Raw genomic sequence first — 25,361 nt, forward strand, 5'->3', positions numbered from 1 at the left:
GAAGATAGCGTCATCTAAAGTTGAGCTCAGAAAGATTTAAAGGTGTAACAGAGGAAATATTAATACTGTAAATAATATCTGTAGAGCTGTATGCGTCTATAAATCAGATAGTGCCAAGTTGGAAGGGCGGTCTATGTAAAGAGGAAAAAAGCATCTTCCCTTGTCTTCCCCTGCAGAGTACAGCCGCTCTGCCATCGACACCCACTCCAGAGGCGATGGCTACCAAGTTGTCACCACGCTCTCACTGCCTGTACTTGTTGGGATCACCTGCCCACACAGCTATCGATCCAAGAGTGTTTATACCCATTGAGAGATACGAGTGGGAGGGAACCTGTGAACGGGAGATGTAGTCCAGCAGCCTCACGACAGAGAGCAACTGAGCGGCAGCAACACGGATGTTTTATTTGGGGGTCACAGCTCTCCTGGGGCCAGGCCATGTTGGTCGCCTGCCCAAACCTGACTTGCCCCGGCAGCGCGGCCGCGGAGAGGCCGCAGGGACGCCGCGGGGCCGCCTCCGACCGTGGGCCAGGCCATGGTGTCGTGCGGGACCTCTGGGCCCCGCGGCTGAGCCGACCCCCCGGGTATTCCGGCACCACGCCCGCGCTCGGGGCCGCCCCGGCCCCGCACCCACCGCCCCGCTGTGCATCCGACGGCCACCCGCCTGGGCAGGGACCCGCCTTTCCCGCCGCGGGCCGGCCTGGTGGGGGAGGGAGGAGTGGGAAGGGAGGGGTGGCGCTCCCCCCACCCCAGGCAACTACCCGGCGCCAGCTCCCCGGGATAGCGAGGACTTCGCGGCCGCACGGACCCCCCGGAGCAGGGGTGGGGGAGGCAAGGCAGGAGGGGAAACAGCAGCCGCCTCTGCCCGCCAAAACGCGTGGGGTGACGGGACGGGGGCGGGCAGAGCCGCGCCGACCCCTGGCCCAGGTGCTGCCAGCCCGCCGCGATGCCCAGTGACACCCCGGCCTTCAGCAAGCCCCCGGACGTCGCGGGGCCGGGGGACAAGGCGGGCGGCTTCGGGAAGGCGGCAGCGCCCATGGCGGCCGTCCCAGCGGACAGGGGTGCCGGCGCGGCGGGAAAGAAGCGGCCGCGTATGCCCAAGTGTGCCCGCTGCCGCAACCACGGCTACTCCTCGCCGCTGAAGGGGCACAAGCGGTTCTGCATGTGGCGGGACTGCCAGTGCAACAAGTGCAGCCTGATCGCCGAGCGGCAGCGGGTGATGGCAGCGCAGGTGAGCTCTTCCCGGAGCGGCGAGGGGTGTCTGCCGGCGGCGGGCAGTGCCCTGCGCCCAGCGGGGTTGGTGGCCGTCGGGGCCAGGCGGCCGCGCCGAGGTGCGGTGTGCGACCGCGGGTGGCCTCGCCCCGGGCTCGAGTCAGTAGTTGCATCGGCTCCTTCCTACGTTAATGAGACTTTCAGCTGTATTTCTCTTAGGTTATATAAATTTTTTTACATAACAAATGGGAGATGCCCCAGAGGCGCGCAGGACTGTGGTCGGGGCGAGCCGGCGGCAGCGGGGCGAGGGTCGGCGGTGAGCGCACGGCCGAGCGCCGCTCCCACAGCCGGCTACAGCCCAGCCCTGTGGACAGCTCCCGGCTGCGCGGGACGGCCGTGGTTGCGTTTGCTGATGCTGGGAGGCATTACTTGAGCTCATTTCTGACTTATTTTTTGCATATAGCGGCTCTGCAAATCGCTACGGCAGTGGGTCATTTTAAATCTAAACGAGGGCTCAGTAGCCGTTAAGAAAACGGCATCCAGTTTAGAGGAAGAATAACTTTGTTTCGTTGGTAGTCCAGCTGAAATCACAGCTCTCAGGCAGGGCAAATGTAGGGCTATATTAACCGTTCTGATCCTTATCTTGAAAAACAACATTAAGAGGAGTAGTCGGCAAGTAGTGGCTGCTGGCATATGAGCTCTGGCCTGGGGGACTTGCGCTCTTTAGTTAGTGTAAACGGTCCCTTACAGACAAACGAGAAGGCAGCTGCTGGTGCAGGTAAAGGCAGTGGTATCAGACCCCCGCATCCTGCAACTGATGTGTGCTCAGAGCTTCGTGATCCCACGTAAAATGAATGTCGGCCAGACAGCTTTTAAAAATCTTAGCAGCTCTGGATTAAATCTTTCCCCATTTTTTTGTTCAATTATTCAGTACAAGTTTATGAAACGTCTTCAGATCTCACTGGGATTGAGTTTTTGTTCATTTAAACAATTCCTCTTTGTCGGTGGCATGGCAGTCCAGAAATAATTGTTATGCCCAAGTTACATGCACTTTCTCTGCCTGGTGTGAACTGTGAAATAATAAACATGAATCCCTTTGCCATCTGCCTCGGGGAAGGGAGCACAAAGTGCGGTGTTGTCAGAGCAAGTGTCCCCGTCTGCACAGACTCTTCTCTAGCTGCTCAGCTGCTGCTTCTAGGGAGTGGATGCGTCCTGCTAGCAGGCTTTGGTAATGGCCCTCCTGAGGGTTTTGTCTTCCCTGCCTAGTATTTGAAAGTGGCTTTGAAAGCCTCCCTAACTAAACCTTATCTGTGTAGGAGTTGCACACTGAGAGTTTGTTTTTCCCCCTTTCAGTATATTTCTGCAATAAGCCCCTTGACTCTGGTGGAATTTCATAGGTCAAGGTTACTGGCTTGTGAAGTCAGAGTTACAGTGGTGTTCGCAAATCTACACCTCCTGCTTGGGATTTCTTTTATTGGAAGAGCTAATACTAATTAACAGTATTACACATTTGTATTAGTAAAAATGTTGCTGTTGAACATGAAAATGTAGGGAAGTCCTGCCCAAGATATCCAGGAGAATTTCAAGCAAGAAAAGCCCACGATGCCAGTCTGTAATCAGAATTTCCAAGGTTCAAATAAAGATGCAAATCAGTCACCTGACAGGGAGCAGGATAGGTAGCTGTAGCAGTGTCATATGTACCTCCTGGACACATATCACAACTTTGCATGAGTGGACAGATGTGCAGAATTGATCTACCAGTTCACATGAGGCAGAAGGGACCCTCTGTAAGCAACAGATCTGGTTTGTTTGTACCCAGACTGCATAATGCCTATGGGCTTGGCCAGTGCCAGCTAGGCTTTGAAATATTGTCAGTGTTGGGAAAAAAATGGGAAGCTCCGGCTTTTCCAGGCCTGGCCAGCTACATGCAATGTGTGTGATGCTGTCTGAGAGGCTCTTTACATCCTACATTTGCCATGCTTCTTTCATAATGGTTCTTTGTGTACAGTGCACTATATACTGAAATTTCCTTGAGGGGCAACATTTCCAGCAAAGAGCTAGCAAGGAAACCTAGGAGGCTTGAACAAAGTAGCAGATTACAAGTATAAGCCTTCATGAAGAGCTGCTTTATACTGATGAAGAGGCACAGTAGAGCCCTGCAAGCAGATTAATTTCCTGTCCCCAGCAGCTGTGTATCAGCAGAGAGGAGGGTAGTAACTACACTTTTTCCAGACTGCCTTTCCCTGGAGCAGCCGTGTTGGGTGAGTGCAGTCAGCTGTAATACGTCGTCTTCTGGCCTCGGTGGAGAAAGATGTATATGTCCCCAGCATTTCATAGGCTTGTTCATATATGCTTGGACACAAAAAGGGGTTGGTTTTCGGTAGCTTTATAACCTCCTTTATATTCTCCTCTACCCACTGGCTGGATTGTGAAAAGGTTCTAGAGAGTAAACCATTTGTGGAGTAGCTGAGGAAGCTGGGGTTGTTTAGCCTGGAGAAAAGGAGGTAGGCTCAGGGGAGACCTTATCACTCTCTACAGCTACCTGAAAGGAGGTTACAGCAAGATGGGGGTTGGCCTCTTCTACCAGGCAGCTAGCAACAGGACAAGACAAAATGGCTTCAGGCTGCACCAGGGGAAGTTCAAGTTGGACATCAGGAAGAACTTTGTAACAGAAAGGGTTGTCAACCATTGGAACAGGTGCCCAGGGAAGTGCTGGAGTCACCATCCCTGGAGGTGTTCCAGAAATGACTGGACATGGCTGTTAGTGGTATGGTTTAGTTAACATAGTTGTGTTTGGTCAAAGGTTAGACTTCTTAAATAATCTTAGAGGTCTTTTTCAGTCTTAATGATTGTATGATTCTATGATCAATGCCATTCAGAGTGCCAAGAGGGAAAAACCAGCCTGGAATCCGAGTCTTTCGTTGTTCCCAGTATGAATTGTGCTCAAGCCACAGAGCATGTGCTTAGGTCTGTCTTTTGTTTCCAGGTTGCACTGAGAAGACAGCAAGCTCAAGAAGAGGAACTGGGAATCAGCCACCCAGTGCCCCTGCCTAGTGTCCCCGAGACATTTCTTAAGAAGAACGGTGGTGGCAGCTCTTGCCTCTCTCTGGAAAGCAGCAGCCCTATGCACTCAATGAGTACAGCCATGACAGCAGCTAGTACACCATCAGGTAAAGTGCTGGGAGGGTGATGCTCATGGCCCAGGTCAGTGGCTAATGCTGCTTATACCTGCTCTTGCACCTCTTGCCCTCTCTGTGACAATGGGGTTATGGAGTCCCCTCTCCAAGAGCAGCGTTGCTCTCTTGGTACAGTTAGCAGAAAGGAAGAATCCAGGATGAGTCTTTCATAGTTTAATTGATAATTTTTACTTGAAAATCAAAACGTCTTTGATAGAGATGGGTGTTGTAATTAAATTCAGTAAGGTGTACACCTGTGAGTAGAGATTTATGGGCAGCTTTTCTCCTTTGTCCCAAAATACATACTCCTGCCACAGTCCTGTCAGCTGTGTTTTGGCTGGCTGTGTGTCTTCTTCAAAATTTGTTAGTTTCCAGAATTGTATAGAAGCCAAGTATGTAGAAAACATTATTGACTTCAGCAGCAGAGATCTGTCAACCTTACGTGACTTGAAGGGGTGGTACATTGGTTTTGTGTGGCGTGGTGTGATGAACCACAATAGACTGATAGGGTCCTTACACTTTACTACATCTTACTGCGTTGCATTTAACCCTTGTAAAACAAAGACCCCAAAAAATAACAGTCAGCAATACTTGTCTGTATATTCAGTAAAAGCATAGCCAAGCACAGAAAGCACTGAAGTGAAGACTCTAGGCAAAATGGTTTTTTCCTTTGTAAATTGCTTTTTCCCTTTTCTAACTGTGCCTGACAGATACAGCAATTGAATTTGTATTAAACAGAAAAGCTGGTGTAATGGACTGGTTGTGTATAGACAGAAAATAAAAAAGCAAACAAGTAAAGAAAAAAAGGAAAAGGAAATTTCATTTTTAGTAGTCTGTGCTGATGTCAATAATGTAGGTGAAAAGATGATTCTAAAGTGGGCAATGCCTTGCATTAACTAATAAAAGGGCAGTGCATATGTGTCTGTCAAATGACATTATTTGTTTTGCAGGCCATTTAAAGTCTTGTCAGATGGATTTGTTGCACCCAGTGCAGACAGGCAGTTTCAGACCAATGTAGAGGAATTTCTTTGGGAAGCTTTTAGAAGAACTGCTTAATAAAACAGTAAATAGCTTTTTATTAGCTTTTTTGTTTTCATTATGTTAGTGTCACCTTTGAATTGATGCAGTTACTCCTTTCATATTTGCATGCTTTGTCTATGGACATGGAAAAAGCGGGCTAAAGATTAAAGCAGTATATTCAGTGATGTGTAGAGATTGTGTGTAACTCAAGAGAACTAGAAAATCTTTGTCCATACAGAAAGGCGAAAAAATGAAATTGTCTTACTGTTGGCAGAATTGGCATTAGCTTTGATCTTAATGTTTTTAAAATGTCAGTGACAGTATTTAATTTATTAATCCCACTATAATAATTACTTATTAATTGAATTAAATTATGGTCTTTTAATGAAAAACATTGACCAAACAAGCTTAAGACAATTCACATGGCTGAATAAAGATTTTAAAAGATAAAAATGCCTAATTTTAAAGTAATTTGAATTGTTTGAATGTTTCTGATCAGAGCAGTCATCTTTCTTACAGCAGATTTCTCTTTGTGAGCAATTTAAATACATTGTTTCTCAATCATTTTACTAAATAACTAGCATCTACTAAAGAACTGTTTGTGGATAACAACATTTAAAATACATACCTTCATCTCCAGAAAGAAGATGTGATTCCAGGCAAGAATCAAGGCAGGGTCAGCCTTGTTCATCAGAAGTGGAAGAATCTGTGAATGATTCACAGTTTGGTTTTAGGCACCTAAGTAGCAACAGACATTTGTGCTTAGCTCAAAGGTGACTACACTGTACAAATAAAGTTATGTCCCAAATAATTTTAGTGGGTTCATCTGTTGAAAGCAGTATAAGTACTTAGGAGTTTTGATTTTATATCAGTGACTGTGGACTGGCTTTCAAGCTCTAGAATGTGCTCTGCATTTATCCAGTCTTGTAGAGTACCTTTATCAGGTGTCCAAGTACAGGCTTTGGTGAGGAATACTGCTTAAATATCCTTAATGCTTTTCTTTTTAGCATACACCATCTTTTTTTAGATGAAAAATTGCCATGTGACATGAAGTTCTTGCTTCAGATGTTTGGTTGTTTCAAGACCAGGTACTTGATGGATTCTTGCATAGCTGTTTTATGATTTTACTGGTACCCTAAACTACTGGTACCCCAAACTATGATTTTATTGGTACCCTAAACTACAAGCAAAACAAGAGACCCCATCAGAGCGAGTTTCATTGTTTCAGTTTGGTAGGCTGAGGTGTTGATTTTGCAAGAATTTACAGTAATTATTAAAGCAAGTAGGGAAAGTGAAACCCTGCGTGGCAGGGGAAGTCAGCAGCTTCCTGCAAGCCCCAGGGGAACTGGTGGCTCCTGGGAATGCAGGGTGCCCTGTATGACTCACATTAGACTGGGCAAGAGGCGATTTTGACAGTGGTAATTCTGTTCCTCCTCTAAGGTTTTGGCTTCACAAGATCGGTTTTTTTCTTTTGGACTTCCATCACGCAGAGTGTTGTTTGCCAGCAGAGGAGTAATGTGTGAAGCAGTCACACAAATCAAACATAGTGCCAGAGAGAGAGTTTTTCCTCGCTGTATCTATTTTATCAGCAGATCAGAAATAATATGACACCTGGAGACCAGAGACAGTTTTTCAGATCCCGTTGTGACATGTTGTTTTTGAAAAGGGGTAAAATGAATTATCATAGTCAAAGCAGAGGTGTTTGAGCATTAACCATGTCAAGCGTGCTTACTGTGGATAGAGTGTATTTTCCCACTCAGAAGCAAACTGGGAATTTGAAGGGTTGTGGGAAGGGAGCAGACCATGGTCACAGGGCATTAGCAGAACGTTTTGCAAACAGAATTTGTTGTTCCTGTGCATTTTCCCTTAAGAAATTGTAGGTTGCTGACAGAGAGGGCCATTTAATTGTACAGAGCAGCAAAAAGTCATTATCCTAGGGCATTTGGAGTAATTGTCCTTCCTTCTGTGGGATGTCATGTTGTTATGTTAACGGATCTGCAAAATTTAGGAAAGACTATGGTGAAGCATTTAAAACATGCCTTTCAGACATGCTCAGTTTATAAAACCTTATTCTACACCATTCTGTGTCAGTCTGGAGCCCTGCCATTTTAATATTTAGAAGTCAGTAGGTGGCAGGGAGGGGAGGCAAGTGTGATCATTAAACACCTTAGAGTGAAAGCAGCTCACACTTTGGGAAGGAGATTGCATTTCACCTTTTTCATTATATTTGGTCCTCGTCACAGACTAAGGGTCATGTTTGGCAGTTGGCCAGAGGGGTGACTGCAACATATATCAACAGATGACTGGAAGGTGCTGGAAAGCACCCCTTCTTTCTACTGCTCTCTACTGTTGTTGGCCTGATTTAGAAGCATCCAATATAGACAGGATTACTGTATGATGCAAAATGCCAGCTCTTGCTCCTGTGCTGTGTCGTGGTCCATTTCCTGTTGTCTTTGTTGTTCAGGTACCTTCTCGGTATCACTGATTGACAAATATAATTGTCAACAATTGTGAGTAGTAAGCTTGTATTTGTTATTTCCCTTTGCTACATTTCTTATGTGTGACAGAAACAATATAGTACTTTTTTTATACTTCTCTAAGTAGGTGCTGCCTTCACTGTGAAACTCTTTGACAAACAGATGTGTTTTTATCTCTCATAGTGGGGTCAGCAGTAGTACAATGTCTAATGAATGATGGTACTGAGATCCCTTTGAACTTGCGGTGCCCTAGCTGCTTGTGAAAACCCTATCTTGCCTTCTTTATTCTTCCTTTACTTTTTGGATCATTTTATTGTGTTTTCAAAAATTTGTGCCATGACCTTGCAGTTGTTGTCCTCCATTAGCAGATTTGCAGATGACACCCACCAAGTTGGGGGGGAGTGTTGATCTGCTGGAGAGATGGGCTGATTCCAACAGGATGAGGTTCAACAAGGCCAGGTGCCGGGTCCTGCACTTTGGCCACAACAACCCCCTGCAGCACTACAGGCTGGGGACAGAGTGGCTGGAGAGCAGCCAGGCAGAGAGAGGCCTGGGAGTTTGGATTGACAGGAAGCTGAACAAGAGCCAGCAGTGTGCCCAGGTGGCCAAGAAGGCCAATGGCATCCTGGCCTGGATCAGGAACAGTGTGGCCAGCAGGTCCGGGGAAGTGATTCTTCCCTTGTACTCAGCGCTGGTGAGGCCACACCTCGAGTGCTGTGTCCAGTTCTGGACCCCTCAGTTCAGGAAGGATATTGAGGTGTTGGAGCAGGTCCAGAGAAGAGCAAGGAGGCTGGGGAAGGGACTGGAGCACAAGTCCTCTGAGGAGAGGCTGAGGGAACTGGGGTTGTTTAGCCTGCAGAAGAGGAGGCTCAGGGGAGACCTCCTCACTCTCTACAACTCCCTGAAAGGAGGTTGTAGCCAGGTGGGCATTGGACTCTTCTCCCAGGCAACCAGCAGAAGGACAAGAGGGCCCGGTCTTAAGCTCTGCCAGGGGAGATTTAGGTTGGATATGAGGAAGAAATTTTTTACAGAGAGAGTAATCAGACATTGGAATGGGCTGCCCAGGGAGGTGGTGGATTTACTGTCCCTGGAGGTTTTTAAGATGAGACTGGATGTGGCACTTAGTGCCATGGTCTAGTAACCACGGCTGTAGCGGATCAAGGGTTGGACTTGATGATCTCGGAGATCTTTTCCGATTTCTAAAGGTATTTACAGTATAGTGTCATGTGCTGTCAGAATTTCGCCTTCATCAAAAAGCCTCATTTTAGTCAACCAGTGGGTATCATGAGGAAGCTGCCATGGACATTTCACCTTAAGAGTGCTTAAGGACTGCAACAGGTTGTCCTGAGAGGTTGTGGAGCCTCCATTCTCAGGGAGACTCAAAACTTGTCTGGATAATGTCTGTGCAACATGATCTAGTTGGGAAGCCATCCCTGCTTTGAGCAGAATTTGGGCCAGCTGGTCTCTAGAGGTTCTTTCCAAACTAGACTATTCTGTGAATCTCTGAAATGCCTACTTGTTTGCATTGACATTAAGTCAGTGTATTGAAATTTGAAGTTCAGCCAGCCTCAATAGTGATCAGCATCTGCAAGCCTGTGGAAGAAATCCTGACTCTTTTGACCCAGTAACACTCAATGGTAGAATTTTTAGCAAAGAATTAGCATTGTGGGGGTTGACAGGTAGTGGAGGGAATTGATAGTTCAGGTAACGGCAGCCTCATCAAGGGTGAGCAGGAGAAGGTGGCATTAGCTTTGGTTGCCCATGCAAGGGCTGACATGATGGCTGCAGGCCCTCAGAGAGCTTGATGAGTCTACAGTGGTTACTGGTCTATCCTCCTGCTCTTCCCTTATGTCTTGGTCTCCTCATTACTTTCAAAGAATGATTTTCTCCTGCTGGACCTACAGCTGCTTCTTTACTAGTTTTAGTTGCTGGCTGCCTCCTGGCCCTGCCATCTCCCCAAGCTCTCCAAACATCCCTTCCATTGCTTCTCTCCCCCACAACAAATCTCTGTTCAAAAGTAAAGACTGTAGTTGAATGTGACATGTCTTTACTGGATTGTAACAGCTAACAAAGAAGTTTTGCATCCTTCAAGTTTTTCATCCTTCACTCGTTAATAACTAATACTTTTCCATCCATCATCATCATCTGGTTTTCTCCAGTTTGTTGCAGTTGAGAGAGAAAGAATCACATTTGTGTGTGTCTCTTGTAAGAGTTTATGAACTGTTCTACCTTCTTGGATTGTCATGTTTTCCACAGCACAAGTTAGACTTTGTCTTGGAAAGCAGTTCCTGAAGGTGGTCTCCAGCATTTAAGGTGGTTTTCTTAGCTGCTCTTTCAAGCTGTACTAAGTAAATATTGTGGAAGTGTTTTGCTTTGAAGAATCCTTCCTTGATTTAGGATAAAACTTCCCCTTAGCGTGCTTTTTTAATACCTGACTGATACAACTATGCGATGAATGAACCACTCCATAGTGTGGTGGCCATGGCTTTGTAATTTTCAGTTCCTATCAGAATAACATGTTCTGCTCAGAGTTGTTTAAAAAGGCATTGCTTGTGAAGCAAGGAGGGATGAGCATTTCAACCCCTCTGCTGCTCCGAGTTCACTGTACTTGGGAAAACAGCAAAGGAGTTTTGAGCATCTCATTATAAGAGGACATAGATAAATCTGAAAGGATAGAGGGAAGGGTGACAAAAATGATGTATGGCTTGTAGCAAAGGAGTCTAAGGGTGGATATAAAAGTCTATAAATATTTGAGAGGTAATAATATGGAGGAGGGGGAGGGATTATTTACAGTGCTTGAGACAGCATAACAAGGAGCAACGGCTTGAAACTAAAAAAGGCAAAATTAAATTAGACACTAGACACTTTTTCTCCTAACTAGAAGTGCAATTAGCAACGGAGTGACCTGCATGAGGACAAGGGGGTAAGTGAAGCATAATCAGGAGAGGTGTTTAAGAGTGTGTTAGATTACAATCTCAAGTGATTAATATGGGGGTAAACTCTGATCAATGTGCAAGTTAAACTAGATGACAGAAATCTCCTGCAGCTTTGTCATCTCCTATATGATTCATTGCCTCCGACTGTTGTTTGACTGCATTAAATAAATCATAATGTTACAGGGTTCTGCATCCCTGATTAGATGTTTCCAGTTAATTCTCCAGTTATGGAGCCTGCAGCTTGCAAAGCTTGCACTTTTCCTGCTGCTCCTTTCAAGCAGTGTTTGTTACTGCAGCTTTGCATGCACATCTGTGTAGGTGCCTGAGTTTTAACTGAGCTAATGTCTGAAGTGCCAGACATGTTTATTCAGTGAGGCACAGACTCTGCCAAAAGTATTGATGAAACAAGTAGAACTAGTGGCAATTTTCAGAGTTGAGTCTCTGAAGGAAGAATTCTTATTTTTCCTTTGAGGCTTACAATCCTGTCTGAAACTTCAGTGGAAGTGCAGAAACAAATGTAAGTGTAAACAGGCTTGGAAAACCCTCAGAGAAGATTGCTTTTCTTTTTCTGTGCAAGTGGTTCTTGGAGACTTGTCCAGGGCTGTTTTCACCGGAGGTAGGGGCTGGGGAGAGCTTTCTGGATCGTGTCAGGGAAGCAAGGGTGCCAGAGACCAATCATGACCTACCCAGATCCACTTAATATGGGAGAGAAAGGCTGATCAGCCCTGAGATGGAGAATGGAGATGAAGACCACAGGGAGCTCAGCAGGTGTTTCTGTCCTTCTTTCACATTTCAGAAGAGATTTTTTTCCCCTAAAGAATTTGGAATATAATTTTTTTTGGTTGGTTGCTTGGTTGTTTTTTTTGTTGTGTTTTTTGTTGTTTGTTTGGGGTTTTTGTTTTTAAAAATATTTCACTATAGGGCTTTATGTGTTTCCAGCATCTTGCTGTCCAATTTTCTCATGCCACATGAGGTTTCCTCGTTAGAGCAAGATCCCTGCTGAGCAGCAAATGCTGTGTGCTGCACAGACTTTACTGTGTTCACTGGCCTAGCACCAGTTTCTCTTCCCACCTAACGGTGGTCAGCACATCCTATTGTTCTTTGTGCCTTGGAAGCTCTTCCTCCCTCACACAGACATTTGCATATGAGCATTCAGGTTTAGAGAGTTATCTGTGCCAGCTTGTGCTTTTTCCATTTGTCATTATGAACACTGAGATAAGGAATGGAGCAGGAGCAGAAGATGTACTAGGAATTTCTAAGAATTTACTATCCATGGACACATTACTACACTATCTGCAGCTAACCTCTTGTTCCTTTCTGTGTCCTTGAAACAGTTATTATGACTTATCTGAATGTGTGGGGCTCTTTGTTTTAAGAAAAGATATAAGTGAGGAGTGAAGGAGCACTGCACGCTTCCCTCACTAAGCACTGATTTGATTTCTTGCTTCTCCTTTTTTTCACGTGCTTTCTTACACCTTGATGACTGCTCTCATTTGCTTAATTTGTCAGCTAATTTCTTAATTCAGCCTGTTTGCCCATTTTCAGTGGATTTGTCACTGTGGGACTAAAATACAGTTTCTTTTGTAAGACTGTTTTTTCATATGCTTCTTGTAATTCCTCTTTCTTTTTTTTTTTAACTTTGCTAAACTTTGTTCTGAGTTTGACTACGTACTACTCTTAAGCAGGGTTGTGAATAGCACCTTTACTTAGGTAACAAACATCATTCATGCACATCTATCCTATGTTTTCTTGAAGAGCTTGTGGAGAATCGGTTAAATACTGAGCTTTACTTCCTTTGCAGTGAGATTGCATATCTGATTATTTTATATTTTCTTAATTTCTGTCTCCAGTCTTTATTTATGCTATTTTATTGCTCATGGAATAATGCATTATTTGCTGATCTGAATATCTATAATAATGGGCACAACTGAACCTCAGCAGGTGGAAGCCAGTGTAGTTCCAATCACTGTGGATTCCTCTCAGTTGTGTGTGAACAAAATTCATTAGTGATCAATTTGCATTTGCACTGAAATAGGTTTTGTTGAATGCAAATGTTGTTGCATCCAAGCAACACTGGCAATCATGTACAAAAGCTGTGCACATCCATGTGATTTTTGCTCACTTGCTGAGGCCCAGTGGGTGTCTGCCATGGTTGTTTACCACTCCTGATATTAGTTTTTGCATCACATATTAGGTAGAGTGAAAAAGCCCTCCTGTTATTTCTAGTTAGTCTTTTTTTAGAAATCTTCTGGGTTTCTTGCATCATATAGCTTATAACCAAGCATGGACTCCAGCTAATTCCAACCATCGTCCTACTCCCTTTATTATTTTTAGTGTGAGCCATAATGATTTTATCCTAGTCATATTTCCTCCAAGGTCTCCTATCTCAGACACTTGTAAAGCCTTCCCTCCCTTCTGATGTTCCCTTTGATCTCTTGTTAATGACTTAAATCCTTTTACATTTAATCCACACTGAGTTTCTTTCTCCTCCTCACAATTTGCTTCTTTGGGCCTGCAGGTGTCTGGGCTGTTTCTGTCACTGTCTAGAAATCTGATTTTCTTTCCTAATTTCTTTTCACTTGTATTTTCTTTTAAAATTCTTTAATCTCTGTTTTCTTAACCTTGTGTTGATTTTTGCTTTTGTTCCTGTTACTTACTTTAGTAGCATGCTGGATGTCTGAATGTGTGGAGTTAAATATTTGTAAATTTCTTTCTCCAAATCGGGTGTCTCAAGGTGAATAATAACATGTATACATATATATGCAAACATAGTAGTCATGCTCCCAGCTTTTATACTGAAGATTGAAAATGGCCCTTGTTTCACATGCTCCTGATTTTCTAAACCACTTATTTTATTGGTCCTGATCCTGTTAGCTGTCATGAATGCTAATAACTTTAGATATGTAAATAATCCTGCTGTCTCAGTTCGGTGTGGACAAGCATATGGTGGAGTATTAAAATAGTGCCTAACATCTTCTCAGAATCAAAGCCATATTCAAAGCTTTTGAACGTATTTTCTTTACCAAAGCCATTCTTTTTTTTTTTGCCATTTAAGATTTGAATACAATCACTATAGCTGTGTTGTAACAACCAAAAGTGCAAGTAAGGAAACGACATTGCCCTCCAGCTCACATAAAAAAATAGACTACTCTGCTGTATTAAGTGACAGAAGATGTTAAAAGTTGAATTTGCTGCTGTAGGGGCTGGAGCCTAAATTAAGTGTGGAAATAAAAAATTATGTTTTGTCGGTTTTATTTCTTCTGCCATATTAGGAGGATTGTTAAATCGCCTGCTAAATATTTGCAGCAGATCATCTTTTTTAAGTGTACACTGAATGTGAACAAAATGTGCCTTCTGCACTTCTTCTGGAATCAGTGGTGGTATTTCAGCTCCTCTTAGCTGGATATGGACTGGGTTTCTATGTAGAACCAAGAAACTTACTATGCCAAGCTGCAGTCTTCTGGTTGAAATTGCTCCCTACTTGCTTTGTTTTCTCTCAAATCACATTTTCTTTTTAAAAATACTGGTTTGTGTGAATATTAAAATTAACTAAAAATCATAAAATTGTGAGGGGTTTGAATTGTATTAGGAACACACAGACACGGTTAACAGTAATTTCAGCCATTATTTGGTAATAACTCTACATGTGGAAGATAGGAAGAAATGCTCAATGATTTTTTTTCTGATCCTTGCTTTGAAAAAAGGCAGATAGTGCTGCTGTATATGGAGATGGTGACATTCTGCTTTCATTTCAAACAGTAACTGAAATCAGCAGGATTGGATAACTTGCATGCAGTACTAAAAAGAAGAAAAAAACAACCTTGGCTGAAGATTTGTGGCTTCTCCCTCACTGGTGATATCCAAGAACTGTCTGGATGCAATCCTGTGCCATGTGCTCTAGGATGTGCTTGAGCAGGGAGGATAGACCAGATGACCCCCACTGTGGTCCCTTCCAACCTTACCCATTCTGTGATTTCCAGTAAGCTTTTAACACTGGGGAAATTCCTAAGTCTGGAAGAAAGCTGATGTCATGCCAGTGTTTAAGAAAAATGAGTGCCGTGGGATGGGTGGCTACAAATCCATCAGCCTGACATCAGTTTTTGTGAAAACAATGGAACAATCCACAGCAAACTGAAATATGCAAGAAGGGGAGAAATGCAGCTGTTAGAGGATGTTCACACATGATTAAACAGAAGTTTATAGGTAAAGATTCTGTCAAGTTAGTAATCTTTTACTGTTACAGAATTGTTTGGCGAAGTGACATATTGATGGAAGCAAATTCTGGAAGGCTTCTGATTTTTGTATCCCCTGACATCTTGACTAGGAAACTGAACTGACAGAAAATCAGTATCTTATGTGTTACATGGTTTTAAGGAGAATGATCCTGTCAGTTTGAAAATGTAGGTCTGAGTGGGGAATCTTAACACAGTGGTGTTTCTGGAGGCATATCACAGGGACCTGCTCTTTGCTGTAAGCTGTGTGGTCATCCCATTGGTATCTTGGACACAAATCTGGCATCACCGCAGGTTGTCTTGGTAGGTGATGGAAAGGTACGTAAACTGGCAAGCACTGCAGAAGACAGAAGTGCACTGCAGGAAGACTTGGTTAGATGATCAGTCACATGCAAGCAGAAGCCCTTTTAACCTGTACCAGAAGTGAAAAATGGAGAAATCTGTCCCCAAGAAACATTGTCACTGCAGAGCTAGTGGCCCTGGTGGGTACTGTGCTGAATGTTAGTGGTTCCTGGTGGAAAAGGATGACCAAGGACTAGCACAGCTCTTCTTGGCAGAAGAAGATTGGTGGTGATTGGGAAGCTAGTGAGATGCTTGTGGAACTAGTGCTAGTGCGACTCCTTCCCTGAGGACATTGTACATACTGGAAAGTGGGATAAAAAGGAACATTGGAAGGGAAATCATCAGTGGTTATTAAGCAGACCACAGGAGACTCAGGAGCATAACTGAGCCAAAACCAGTGGAAGGCTAGGAGAGGGGGCAGGGGAACTGTCACATCTGTTCCACTGTTCATACTGTTCCCTAGGTTTCTCTTTATAGCTAGTGGTGGGGATGTAGCGATGGTCTGGACCTGCACACCTGGACTTGAACTTGGAAGAGTTCGTGCAGGAGACATAGGAATGATTAAAAGACAGAAAACATATCCCGGAGTGAAAGAAGCAATTTATTTTGCACTTTAGTGATCCCCTTATCTAAGATTTAATCTTCAGTATGATTGTTTGGAATTGCTTATGCCTTTGCCAGACTATATCAGCTCAAGCTGAAGTTTTCTGTGTCATTTCATGGTCTTGGTGTTGTGAACAGCAGTGGCATGGGGATGCAGAATCCCATGAGTGTGTCTTGGGTGAATTTACCACAGGACACAAGCAAGACAGCAGGAAATAGCCTTAATTCTGGAGTCTCCCAAATTTTCTTGAAATGTTGCATAACACTTATTTCTAGAGTGCCTCTTCCTGGCAAATGTTGCTCTTGGTTAAGATCTGTTATCCCACTCTAGAACTGGTTTAGCCCTTCAGAGGTGGAACTGGAAAAACTTTGCTCAAGGATCACTTGAGTTATTCCTAAAGAGTGAAAAAAATAATACTTATTCCTTCAAAGTGAAAATGAGTATTGTGCTGGCAGTCAAGTATTCCTTGAGAAGCGCAGATGTTGATGTCTTGGTGGATAAAGCTGTCTCCTGACCCCAGGACACATGCCCTGCACCTGCAGACATTGCTGCTATTATGCTCCTCACCAGTAATGCTGGCTGAAATCACAGTCCATCTGCCTCATCTAGCAAGGGTTTTTTTGGGACACCCAGGCAGCCCTAGCTGTCAGGGACCTGTTAGGTCTGCAATGACTGGTTATTTTGTCTTGGGTGTGGTGGGAGGAGGTGAAAAGCATGGTAGGAGTTGGCAGGTGATAACACATAACCATGATAAAGCGGTGGGGTAGATGGGAAGGAATTGGTAGATTCCAAGGAAGAGGCCAGGAGACTGCAAGAGGTAGACTGCAATTGGTAGATCACATGCTTTTTGTTTGGTTGGTTTGTTGGTTACTTTGTTTGGGTGGAGTTTTTTGTTACTTTATTTGATTTTGGTTTGTTTTTCTAATGTCTCTTTCTGCTTTGAGAAGAAAGGTGTACTTCTGCTGAGAATCTGTGTTCCCTGTTTAAGGGTTGGAGAGGTACTGGGGTGGCAATAAACTTGTTTTAGCTACGCTTTTTATACTCTTAACCTGGAGACACAGCTGCTTTTTAGCCCACGTCTGATATAGCTGATACCTGATATTTTACCACAGCTGGGTATCCAGTGCTGTTTGGGAAGGCATTCCAAACAAGAAGGAAAAAGAACCACTGAATTTGGCCTTTGAGCTCAAGATGGGGCCATAACATTGGCAATTGGGGGAGGGAGGAAAAGACATAGTTTTCTCAAAAGCTTTTTGGTCAAAACAATTGAGAGTGTTGCAGGCTTTCCGTAGGTGAATGAGACTAGGACAACCCTGTACATCTCAGAAACTAGGTTTCAGGACATGTACAAGCTCGAACTTCCCTCCTGCTCTGTGGGCCGTGCTTTTCACCTGCGTTTACTGTCTTATTGTGATCACTGAGTGGTTTCCACCTCCCTGCTGCCTGAGAGGCAGCACAGAGTGATGGGCCAGAGCGCTGCAAACTGTGGAGAAATACAGGGAAGGGTTTTATCTTCACAGCAGTGACTCAGGTAGCCATCTCTTAGGATCTGAATTCAGAATTGCTTTCAGGAATCCAGGGTCTCTCTGTTTTCAGTCTTTTAGGCAGAAGTGCTTTTAGTGCTTTTAAGAAGAAGGCTTTCATTGGCAGATCTGAAAGGCATGATTCTGCATACCTTGTGTTACAGCAATTCTCATACTTTAGTTCGGAGTAAATACTTGATCCTTGACATTTCCTTTCATTTGTCGTGATGGCAGAAAAGTATCTCAGATTTTCTGATTCTTGGGAAGTTTATTAACCACAGAGTTCAAAAGCACCAAATTATTTTTTTTACTGTAATTTGTTGAGTTGTGATTTCTTAAGTATCTCTTTGCAAATAGTGATGTGAGCTGAGAGTTTTATGCATATTTTCACCTAAAAGAGAGATTTTAAGATACAACACCCTCTGGAGTATATTGATAAATGGAGGACTAAGGGGAAGACAAAAGTCAGGATACAGAGCATTAGCTATCCTGATTTCTTGACAGCCCTCGTTCTCTGAAGCCTTTGATTTCAGTGCCCGTAGGAAGAAGAGGGAATAGAAATATGAAGTGGACTTGTAGTGCAATGAAGCTGTTAGCTAAAACAGTACTGGAATGCAGGTCAGTGTCTGGTCCTTTGCTGGAAGCTTTTAGAGCAGTGGAGAGACAAAAACCTGGTGCTTCACACATTCACATCAGTATCCTTAAAGGACAAACCCTGTGAATGGCATCTTGGACCAAATTTGTTTCTTAGGAACCTATACTGCATTGACAGAACCTGTAAATGGGGGATGGGGTGGTTTGTGCTCTGCTTGCTGAAAGAGGAGTAAGTGGGCTTCTATGTGAAAGACTGGGGATGGGCAGAGTTACAAAGGTGCGAAAAGAAGCCAAATAGTTCAGTCAGACTCTATGGAGGGAGAGGAGAAAGAGAAAAGGTGGCATAGGAGAAGAGAGCCTCTGGGATCTTCTCCAGAGCTTGATGCTCAGGCTTAGCTGCTTATTGCTGTCATGTTCCTCAACTCTTATTTAGAGTCCTCAGCCTCTTCCCATTCTCTTTTACTGAAGAGATTTCCTTTCCTCCTCTGATTTTAGCTAAAGCAGGGAGATGGAATAGGGAAGGTGTTCATGTGTACTGTTCTGTATGGGATCACTCTGCAAGGTACAAATAATAAATTACACACTAGGTGCTTAGACAATTTACTGCCAGCTTTTGTATATGCTGTGACAAGTGCTCAAAAGGTCAAAAAAGCTTACTTAACAAATTTGATAAGATAATGCAGTGAGCCGTAACAGCATAAAATGCTGGGGGCCATAGACGAGAATAGAAGAAATAATTATGCATGGTAATGGGTAATTACAGATAATGGCCTTTTTTGGGGGTGGCAGAAAATACACAACCCCACAGCCTTGCCTGAAATGAACATTGTCTAGCACATTAACTTTATAGCAAGCTAAAAGTTCAGTGCTGGAACCAAAGATAATCCTCAACTTCTGATGGGAAGAGAACAGAAGTATTCCTCTCAAAGGCAGAGCAAGTGTGTGGGTTTTGTTCCTTGGGAGGCAGAGTGTCTCAGCAGAAAGTAAGTAACGGTGCCAGCTTTTTTTGACATCTGAAATAGCTCTGTCATGATTGTCTGGTGGGAGAAACATACTGTACCAGAGTTTCTGATTATGATGTTAGGGAGTGATTTCATACTGGCCTTGTTCAAGGCTACTGTCCAACCTCAAAGCCAGCTATGAATTGAACCAAACTAATGCGTTGCAAGACTTAATACTACTAAACCAAATAATAGGAGTGCATCAGCGCTTTATGAGCAAGGAGAAATTGTCAGGTATGAATCCAGGATTCTTTTGAGGTATGAAGACAAGTGTTTCCTGACTGAATAATTAGTTTTTGGTGTTTTAGTGGCATGGCTTGCAGGAAAATATCAGAACTGTACTGATGAAAACAGCCACTCTGAACTGAAAACTACAGGAAATGTAAACTTACCAGTAGCTGAACTCTGCTCACTGGATGTGCCTACTTGCTCCGTGAGTAAATGTGTTACTTGAGTAGTCACAGTTCTGCATTTTCAACAGCAGGTCTATGTACACGAGGAATCTCTATAGGCATAGAGGAAATAAAAACTGTTAACCATAGGTTTAATACATGGGGGGGCGGTGAAATTATCTTCATTGCCACAAAGCATATACAAATCCCTTTTCTGAAATGCACAAGCAGATGAAGATTAATCAGGTGTAACGGCCACATGACTGAATTGAACCATGCCAGTGCCTGCTCCCAGGCATTGAAATGTGACTGTACTATCCTGATTTATAAAACAGTTCCTGGTGTGCTCTGTCCTGAGCTGACTAATAATCTCCCCTAGATTCCTGTGTGGTACAGTAACCATTCCCAGTTGGCACTTTGGTGCTACCACCTTGTTTTATCATGCTGAGAAAGTTTAGTCATAGGGACCCTGTGTCATTTGACCTCAGTATTGGAGACTTACCCAGACATACTTAAATTACCTGGTTTGGTGTATAATAAGATGTAAAACTGGCTCTTAACAGTACCAGTGGGAATAGGAAGTGCTCTGTGCTCAGCCTTCAGACTTCAATGTTGGTATTTCTCACTAAGCATCTTTTAAAACACAATTGCATCTGTGAGAAAGAGGTGATGATAGAAATTCTTGTGAATTCCCTGGAATTTCTCCTTTCCCCTCCCAGATGATCTATATACTGGCTTCTGCGTTGACTTTGCCATGCATATCTGCAATTCGTGTAAATCGCTATAGCTTTATTGAAGTAAATGGTCTGAGACTGGTTTACATTAGCTTAGGACTGGACCACTGTTTTTCACTGTGCTTTGCTAAGTGAAGGCACAAGCCCATCATAGGTTACTGAATGTAAAAGACCTGTATGTGTAACTGACCCCTAGTACTCACCTTTTTTAAAAGAAAATACCAGCCACCCTGAAATGAATTACTGGTTAACTACTATTAATATGCCATAGAGCTGGAGAGTCATCTACAACACTGCAAAATCAATAACAGTATTTATTGTTCATTATATTGATCTTCTATGAAAGAGTGGGCCATATTTCACACTGTGTACATAGTGCAAAAAAAGTAGCATCGGTTCTCTACAGGAATTAGTAAAGACATAGAGAAGAGCTTAGAGATTCAAGGACACAACTGCCTGAAGGGGTACTGTTGTCTCACTGCAAGAGTGTTGCTTACAGAGTCCCTGATGACCTTACCCTGTAGATTTGATGTTCCAAAAACTGAGCAATAATTTTAACAACTTTTTTTGATTCTAATTTCTGTACCTTCTTGTACGGGCTCAGTTCCATATTTTTGCCTATTCGCAACTTGCACAATACTCAAATCTATGTGTAGTAGCAGAGGAAAGGCACAGGAGCCCTTCCCAGTTTTTCCATGTAGAGGGTGAAGGCAGCCAAGGCATGAGCCCAGTACCTGTAGCAGCCCTCATGTTTTAAAGGGCAGGTGGAGGGGCAGAATGAGAGCCTTACAGTGCAGCAGGGGTTGTATTCCTGAGAGCTTAATGCCTCCCAAAAGTTGCTCCCTTTGGAGCAATGAGCCTCAGGGCTGCCCCTCATGTATAGGTGTTGTAGTGCAGCAAGCTGTATGGCAGGGAGGACCCTCTCCTTGGCAGCAGAACAATTCATCTGTGTTGAATTACATTTGGAAGAAAAAAAACCCAATCCGCTAAAAGCTGCTTTCTTAACCTTGGTATTCTCATCTGGCTGGCAGAAAACACAGCCACAGGCTGACAGCATGCCTTGAGGAGGACACTTTGCTCATTGAGCTGCTGGAATTGAAGCTGTAGGAAGGTTCAGCCCGTAGGTGGGAGTCTAGCATTACAGGTACAGGCCAAGGACCAACCAGAGAAACCCCAGCTAGTTAAAGTTTAGTTACAGCCATTGGTTCCTATAGATCTGTCCTATTCTGCAGACAGTGGTTGTGCCTGAAGATGCTGCAGCCCAGAAGCAGTGTGGTGGAGAAGAACTGGCATGGACAGGGAAAAAAATCCCCATGGCATACCATAAACCTGAAATTTTCTCTAGGCACATCTCTTAGTGCTTTGTTTTTTCCCTAGGACAGTTTAGCAGGATTCTCTGGCCTTTAGTTCTGGTCCCTTTGGCACTAAGAACTGCTTTGAAGGTACCACATGTAGGTACTGGCTGGTCTGACCTGCTTTTCTTCTGAACTTTCATTACTCAAAAAATGTCAAGGGCTTTCCCCATTAATAGCAAAATTCTTTCCCCTTAATGTCTAATATACAGTTGTATATGTTCTATATGTATTGTATATGTATGATCTATACATTAGTAGTGGGAGATGACTAGTAGTAGGAGGAGAATCTGCCAGGCTGGATGAGGTAAGAGCATAGAGCTGGAATGCAGGCCTGCCCTTGAGCTGTTGCTTTCCAGAGTTGTTTAAGACCTGCAAGACCTTGGCTCTCCAGAGGCATCCTTCTCTTTGTCTGGATGCTTAAAGTCTGTAAAGAGTTTAGGGTAACCCTTGAAGTGTTTTGACCTTGGCTGACCTGACTTCTGCTCAGGTGAGGATGGCACAAAGTCATGTCTTTCATGAAGTGTCTCCCTTTCATGAAGTGTCTCCTTTCTCCCGGGTGAAGCACCGAATCTGCTCCAGATGCTACTGGAGAAGAAAAAGCAGATACTGGTCCCAAAGCATGACATCGAAGAAAATCTAACCTCCTAAATTTGGGAGGAAAGTGTAAGCTGAAATACTTTGCCTTTTTCTCCTGCCCTTTGTCAGATCTTACCAGTCCTTCCAACTTCAGGAACATGATGTGTCTTGGGATTTAGGGAAATGGCTGTCTTTCCCGAGCTGTCACGGGAGCCCCAGTTCATTATGAAGTTAGATGTCTCTGTCCCTTCATTTGAACTTTCCCGTGGCTCCTATTTTCATTACTAATCTGCTGGAGCACATCCCTATGGCGTGGCCCTGCAGCTCAGAGATGTTACAAAGACCACGGATTCCATTCTGTGTTTATAAGAGAAAAATGCCCCATACTGCTGATGCTTGTGGATTTATGTGTATGACTGCATGGGTGGCTGAATGAGCCTGCTCTATAGACTGACTCTGTAGAAAGCAGCTGATTGTAGTGTAAAGATTACTGGAGAGTGGAGGAACAGCAGAAGGAAAGTAGAAGATCCTTCTGGTGAGTTTGTAACAGCCCTGAGCACTGACCCACTGGTGGCTGTTGTGCAGCTACATAAGGGAAAAATGGGTCAACCCTTCTGCACCTCTACTGCCAAATGATGGTAGCCCAAAACACAGATAGAAGGGAGAGAGACAAAAGGAGGCGCAAAAAGCATTTTATTTTGAATCCTTAATGCAGCAGAAAACTGCCACTGCTGCTCTTCAGCAAGGAACTATCAACCACTAGAACATCAAAGGGGCATCAGGAATGCAAACTCACCAATGGATAGTTACGGACGATCTCTAGCCTAGCCCATCTTGTCCCAGGTTAGGAAATGTAGTGCCTGAGACCCTTCCAAAAGTTGCAGCAAAACTGACTACTTCCTCCCCTTCTTCCTTTTAACTGCTGACACTTAGGGTGGCTCACCTTTCCTGTGTATCACAGAATCAGAATCACAGAAACATTTAGGTTGGAAAAGACCTCTAAGATCATTAAGTCCAACCCTTGACCAATCACCACATTGTCAACTCAACCATAGCACTGAGTGCCGCACCAAGGGTGGTGACTCCACTGCCTCTGTGGGCAGCCTATTCCAATGCTTAACAACCCTTTCAGTAAAGAAGTTCTTGATGTCTAACCTGAACCTCCCCTGGAACACCTTGAGGCCATTTCCTTTTGTCCTGTCACTAGTTGCCTGGGAGAAGAGGCTGACTCCCACCTTGCTACAACTTCCTTTCAGGTAGTTGCAGAGAGTGATAAGGTCATTCATGAGCCCCATTTTGTCCAGGCTAAACAATTCCAGCTCCCTCAGCTACCCCTCACACGACTTACTTTCTAGAACCTTCACCAGCTCCATTGTCCTTTTCTGGACATGCTTCAGCACCTCAGTGCTTTTCTTGGAGTGAGTGGCCCAGAACTGGACACAGTACTCAAGGTACAGCCTCACCAGTGCTGAGTATGGGGGCACAGTCATTTTCCTGGTCCTGCTGGCCACGCTATTCCTGATACAGGCATTGGCCTCCTTGGCCATCTGGGCACTCTGCTGGATCATGTTCAGCCGCCACTTAATCAGCACCCCCAGGTCCTTTTCCACCAGGCAGCTTTCCAGCCACTCTGCCCCCTGCCTGTAGCACTGCCTGGGGTTGTTGTGACCCAAGTGCAGGACCTGCTGTTTGGCCTTGTTGAACCTCACACCACTGGCCTTGGCCCATTGATCCAGCCCATCCAGATCCCTCTGCAGAGTGCAGATCAACACTCCCACCTGACTTAATGTTGTCCGTGAACTTACTGAGGGTAACCTTGATCCAATCATCCAGATCATGTAGGTGTAAAGAGGCCACATCTTCCTGGTCCTAGTATTGTTAATGGAAAGTATTAGCACTTCTAATGATACACTGCAAATGGAAAGGCACTGCAGAGGTTTTAGATGAAATTGCATATTTGTGCAGCATAGCATAGCCCTGTCAGGAGTTCTGCAGACGGCTACCTTGCATGTCTCTGTTACATGTGAAATCTGTATCCCAACAGGGAATGTGTTGGAGGATTTTGCTTTTGGCTTCCGTTCTACAGTGTGAAACACAGAACAAATGGAATATAGCTTTATTCGAGAGCTAAGTTTGAGGAAGGGAGTCAGGCTTGTGCTGTGATTTATCAGAATTGTTGACTTTTCAGTGCCAGTGGTCTAAGTTCTGGTTTTATCAAAGACATGGACAAAAGGACTTGAAGAGCCCTGCCCAGAAGCAGAATGGTAGCAATAAAAAACCCATAAAAATATGAAAGTGTAAAAAGTGTGAAGGGTCTTTTGGGGCATTGCAGACAGCTCTTGTTCTGTATACAAATTTGAGAAGTACTTTAAATAAACAAGGCCAGCTGGCCTGGTTCTGAGAAGCAGAAAAATCAGATGCAGGAGGCATAAAACACTCTCTTTGCTAATAAATGTGTATAGTTCATTCATGTCAATAAAATGTCAGCAAGAACTGAATGGGAGCACTGTATAATTTAGTGACCTGGAAGGAGATGATCCGTAATCGCACAAAGCTTTCATTATAGCTGAAGAAGCAAAACAGAGTTGCATTGTAAATGGCAATAATTGGTAAAACTGATCATTGGATCTAGTATGCAGCTAATAAACCGTGCAGTAAAAGTTGTTACCATGACTGAGAGGCTGGTAAGTGCCACCGTATTCATTTCACAGGTAAGTAACCAAAATGCAGATACACCAAGAGAAAGATGCAAAACAGTAGGCCTACCTGAATTGTCTCCTAGGGCTGTTATTTCATTTCAACGTGCCTGTCGTCCATGCTGCTTGTCTCCATACTGATAGCCCTTGAGAGCTCTTCATGCTTTAAGCCGCATCCTTTCCTCGTCCACAATAGAGTTAGACAACATCATGGGAAGAGCAGAGGACCTTATAGAGGACTGGTGCAGGGCAGGGCTGCAGGGATATAAACAAGAATCAGAGCTGCAGGCATGGTGGGATTTATTTGTTTAATTTTTTCCCTTGTTTAATATGTAAATGTATATTCACCACATGGTTACTCTTTCTAAGGTTGTGGCAGTTTTTTGCTGTGAGGCTCAGCCATGTAGCTGATGTAACATGTCCGAAAGAGCTTGGCTGCGAAGCAGTACCAACAAGCACCTTCCTTTTTTATGCTTGCAAATATTGCAAGGCAC

At 44.0% G+C, this 25,361-nt stretch overlaps 1 protein-coding gene across 1 annotated transcript in view; it reads left to right on the forward strand.

Moving 5' to 3' along the window:
* Positions 1–703: 703 nt before the first annotated feature.
* DMRT1 (doublesex and mab-3 related transcription factor 1) overlaps positions 704–25,361 on the forward strand; it is a 67,875-nt gene continuing 43,217 nt past the window's right edge. Inside the window, exons 1-2 of the mRNA XM_017808364.1 lie at positions 704–1,228; positions 4,196–4,379. Coding sequence (XP_017663853.1) covers positions 944–1,228; positions 4,196–4,379 — 469 coding nt within the window. The 5' untranslated portion in view covers positions 704–943. The remainder of the gene's footprint in view (positions 1,229–4,195; positions 4,380–25,361) is intronic.

The sequence above is a fragment of the Lepidothrix coronata genome, unplaced genomic scaffold, assembly GCF_001604755.1.
Source record: "Lepidothrix coronata isolate B3197 unplaced genomic scaffold, Lepidothrix_coronata-1.0 Scaffold22, whole genome shotgun sequence".
NCBI classification, from domain to species: Eukaryota; Metazoa; Chordata; class Aves; order Passeriformes; family Pipridae; genus Lepidothrix; species Lepidothrix coronata.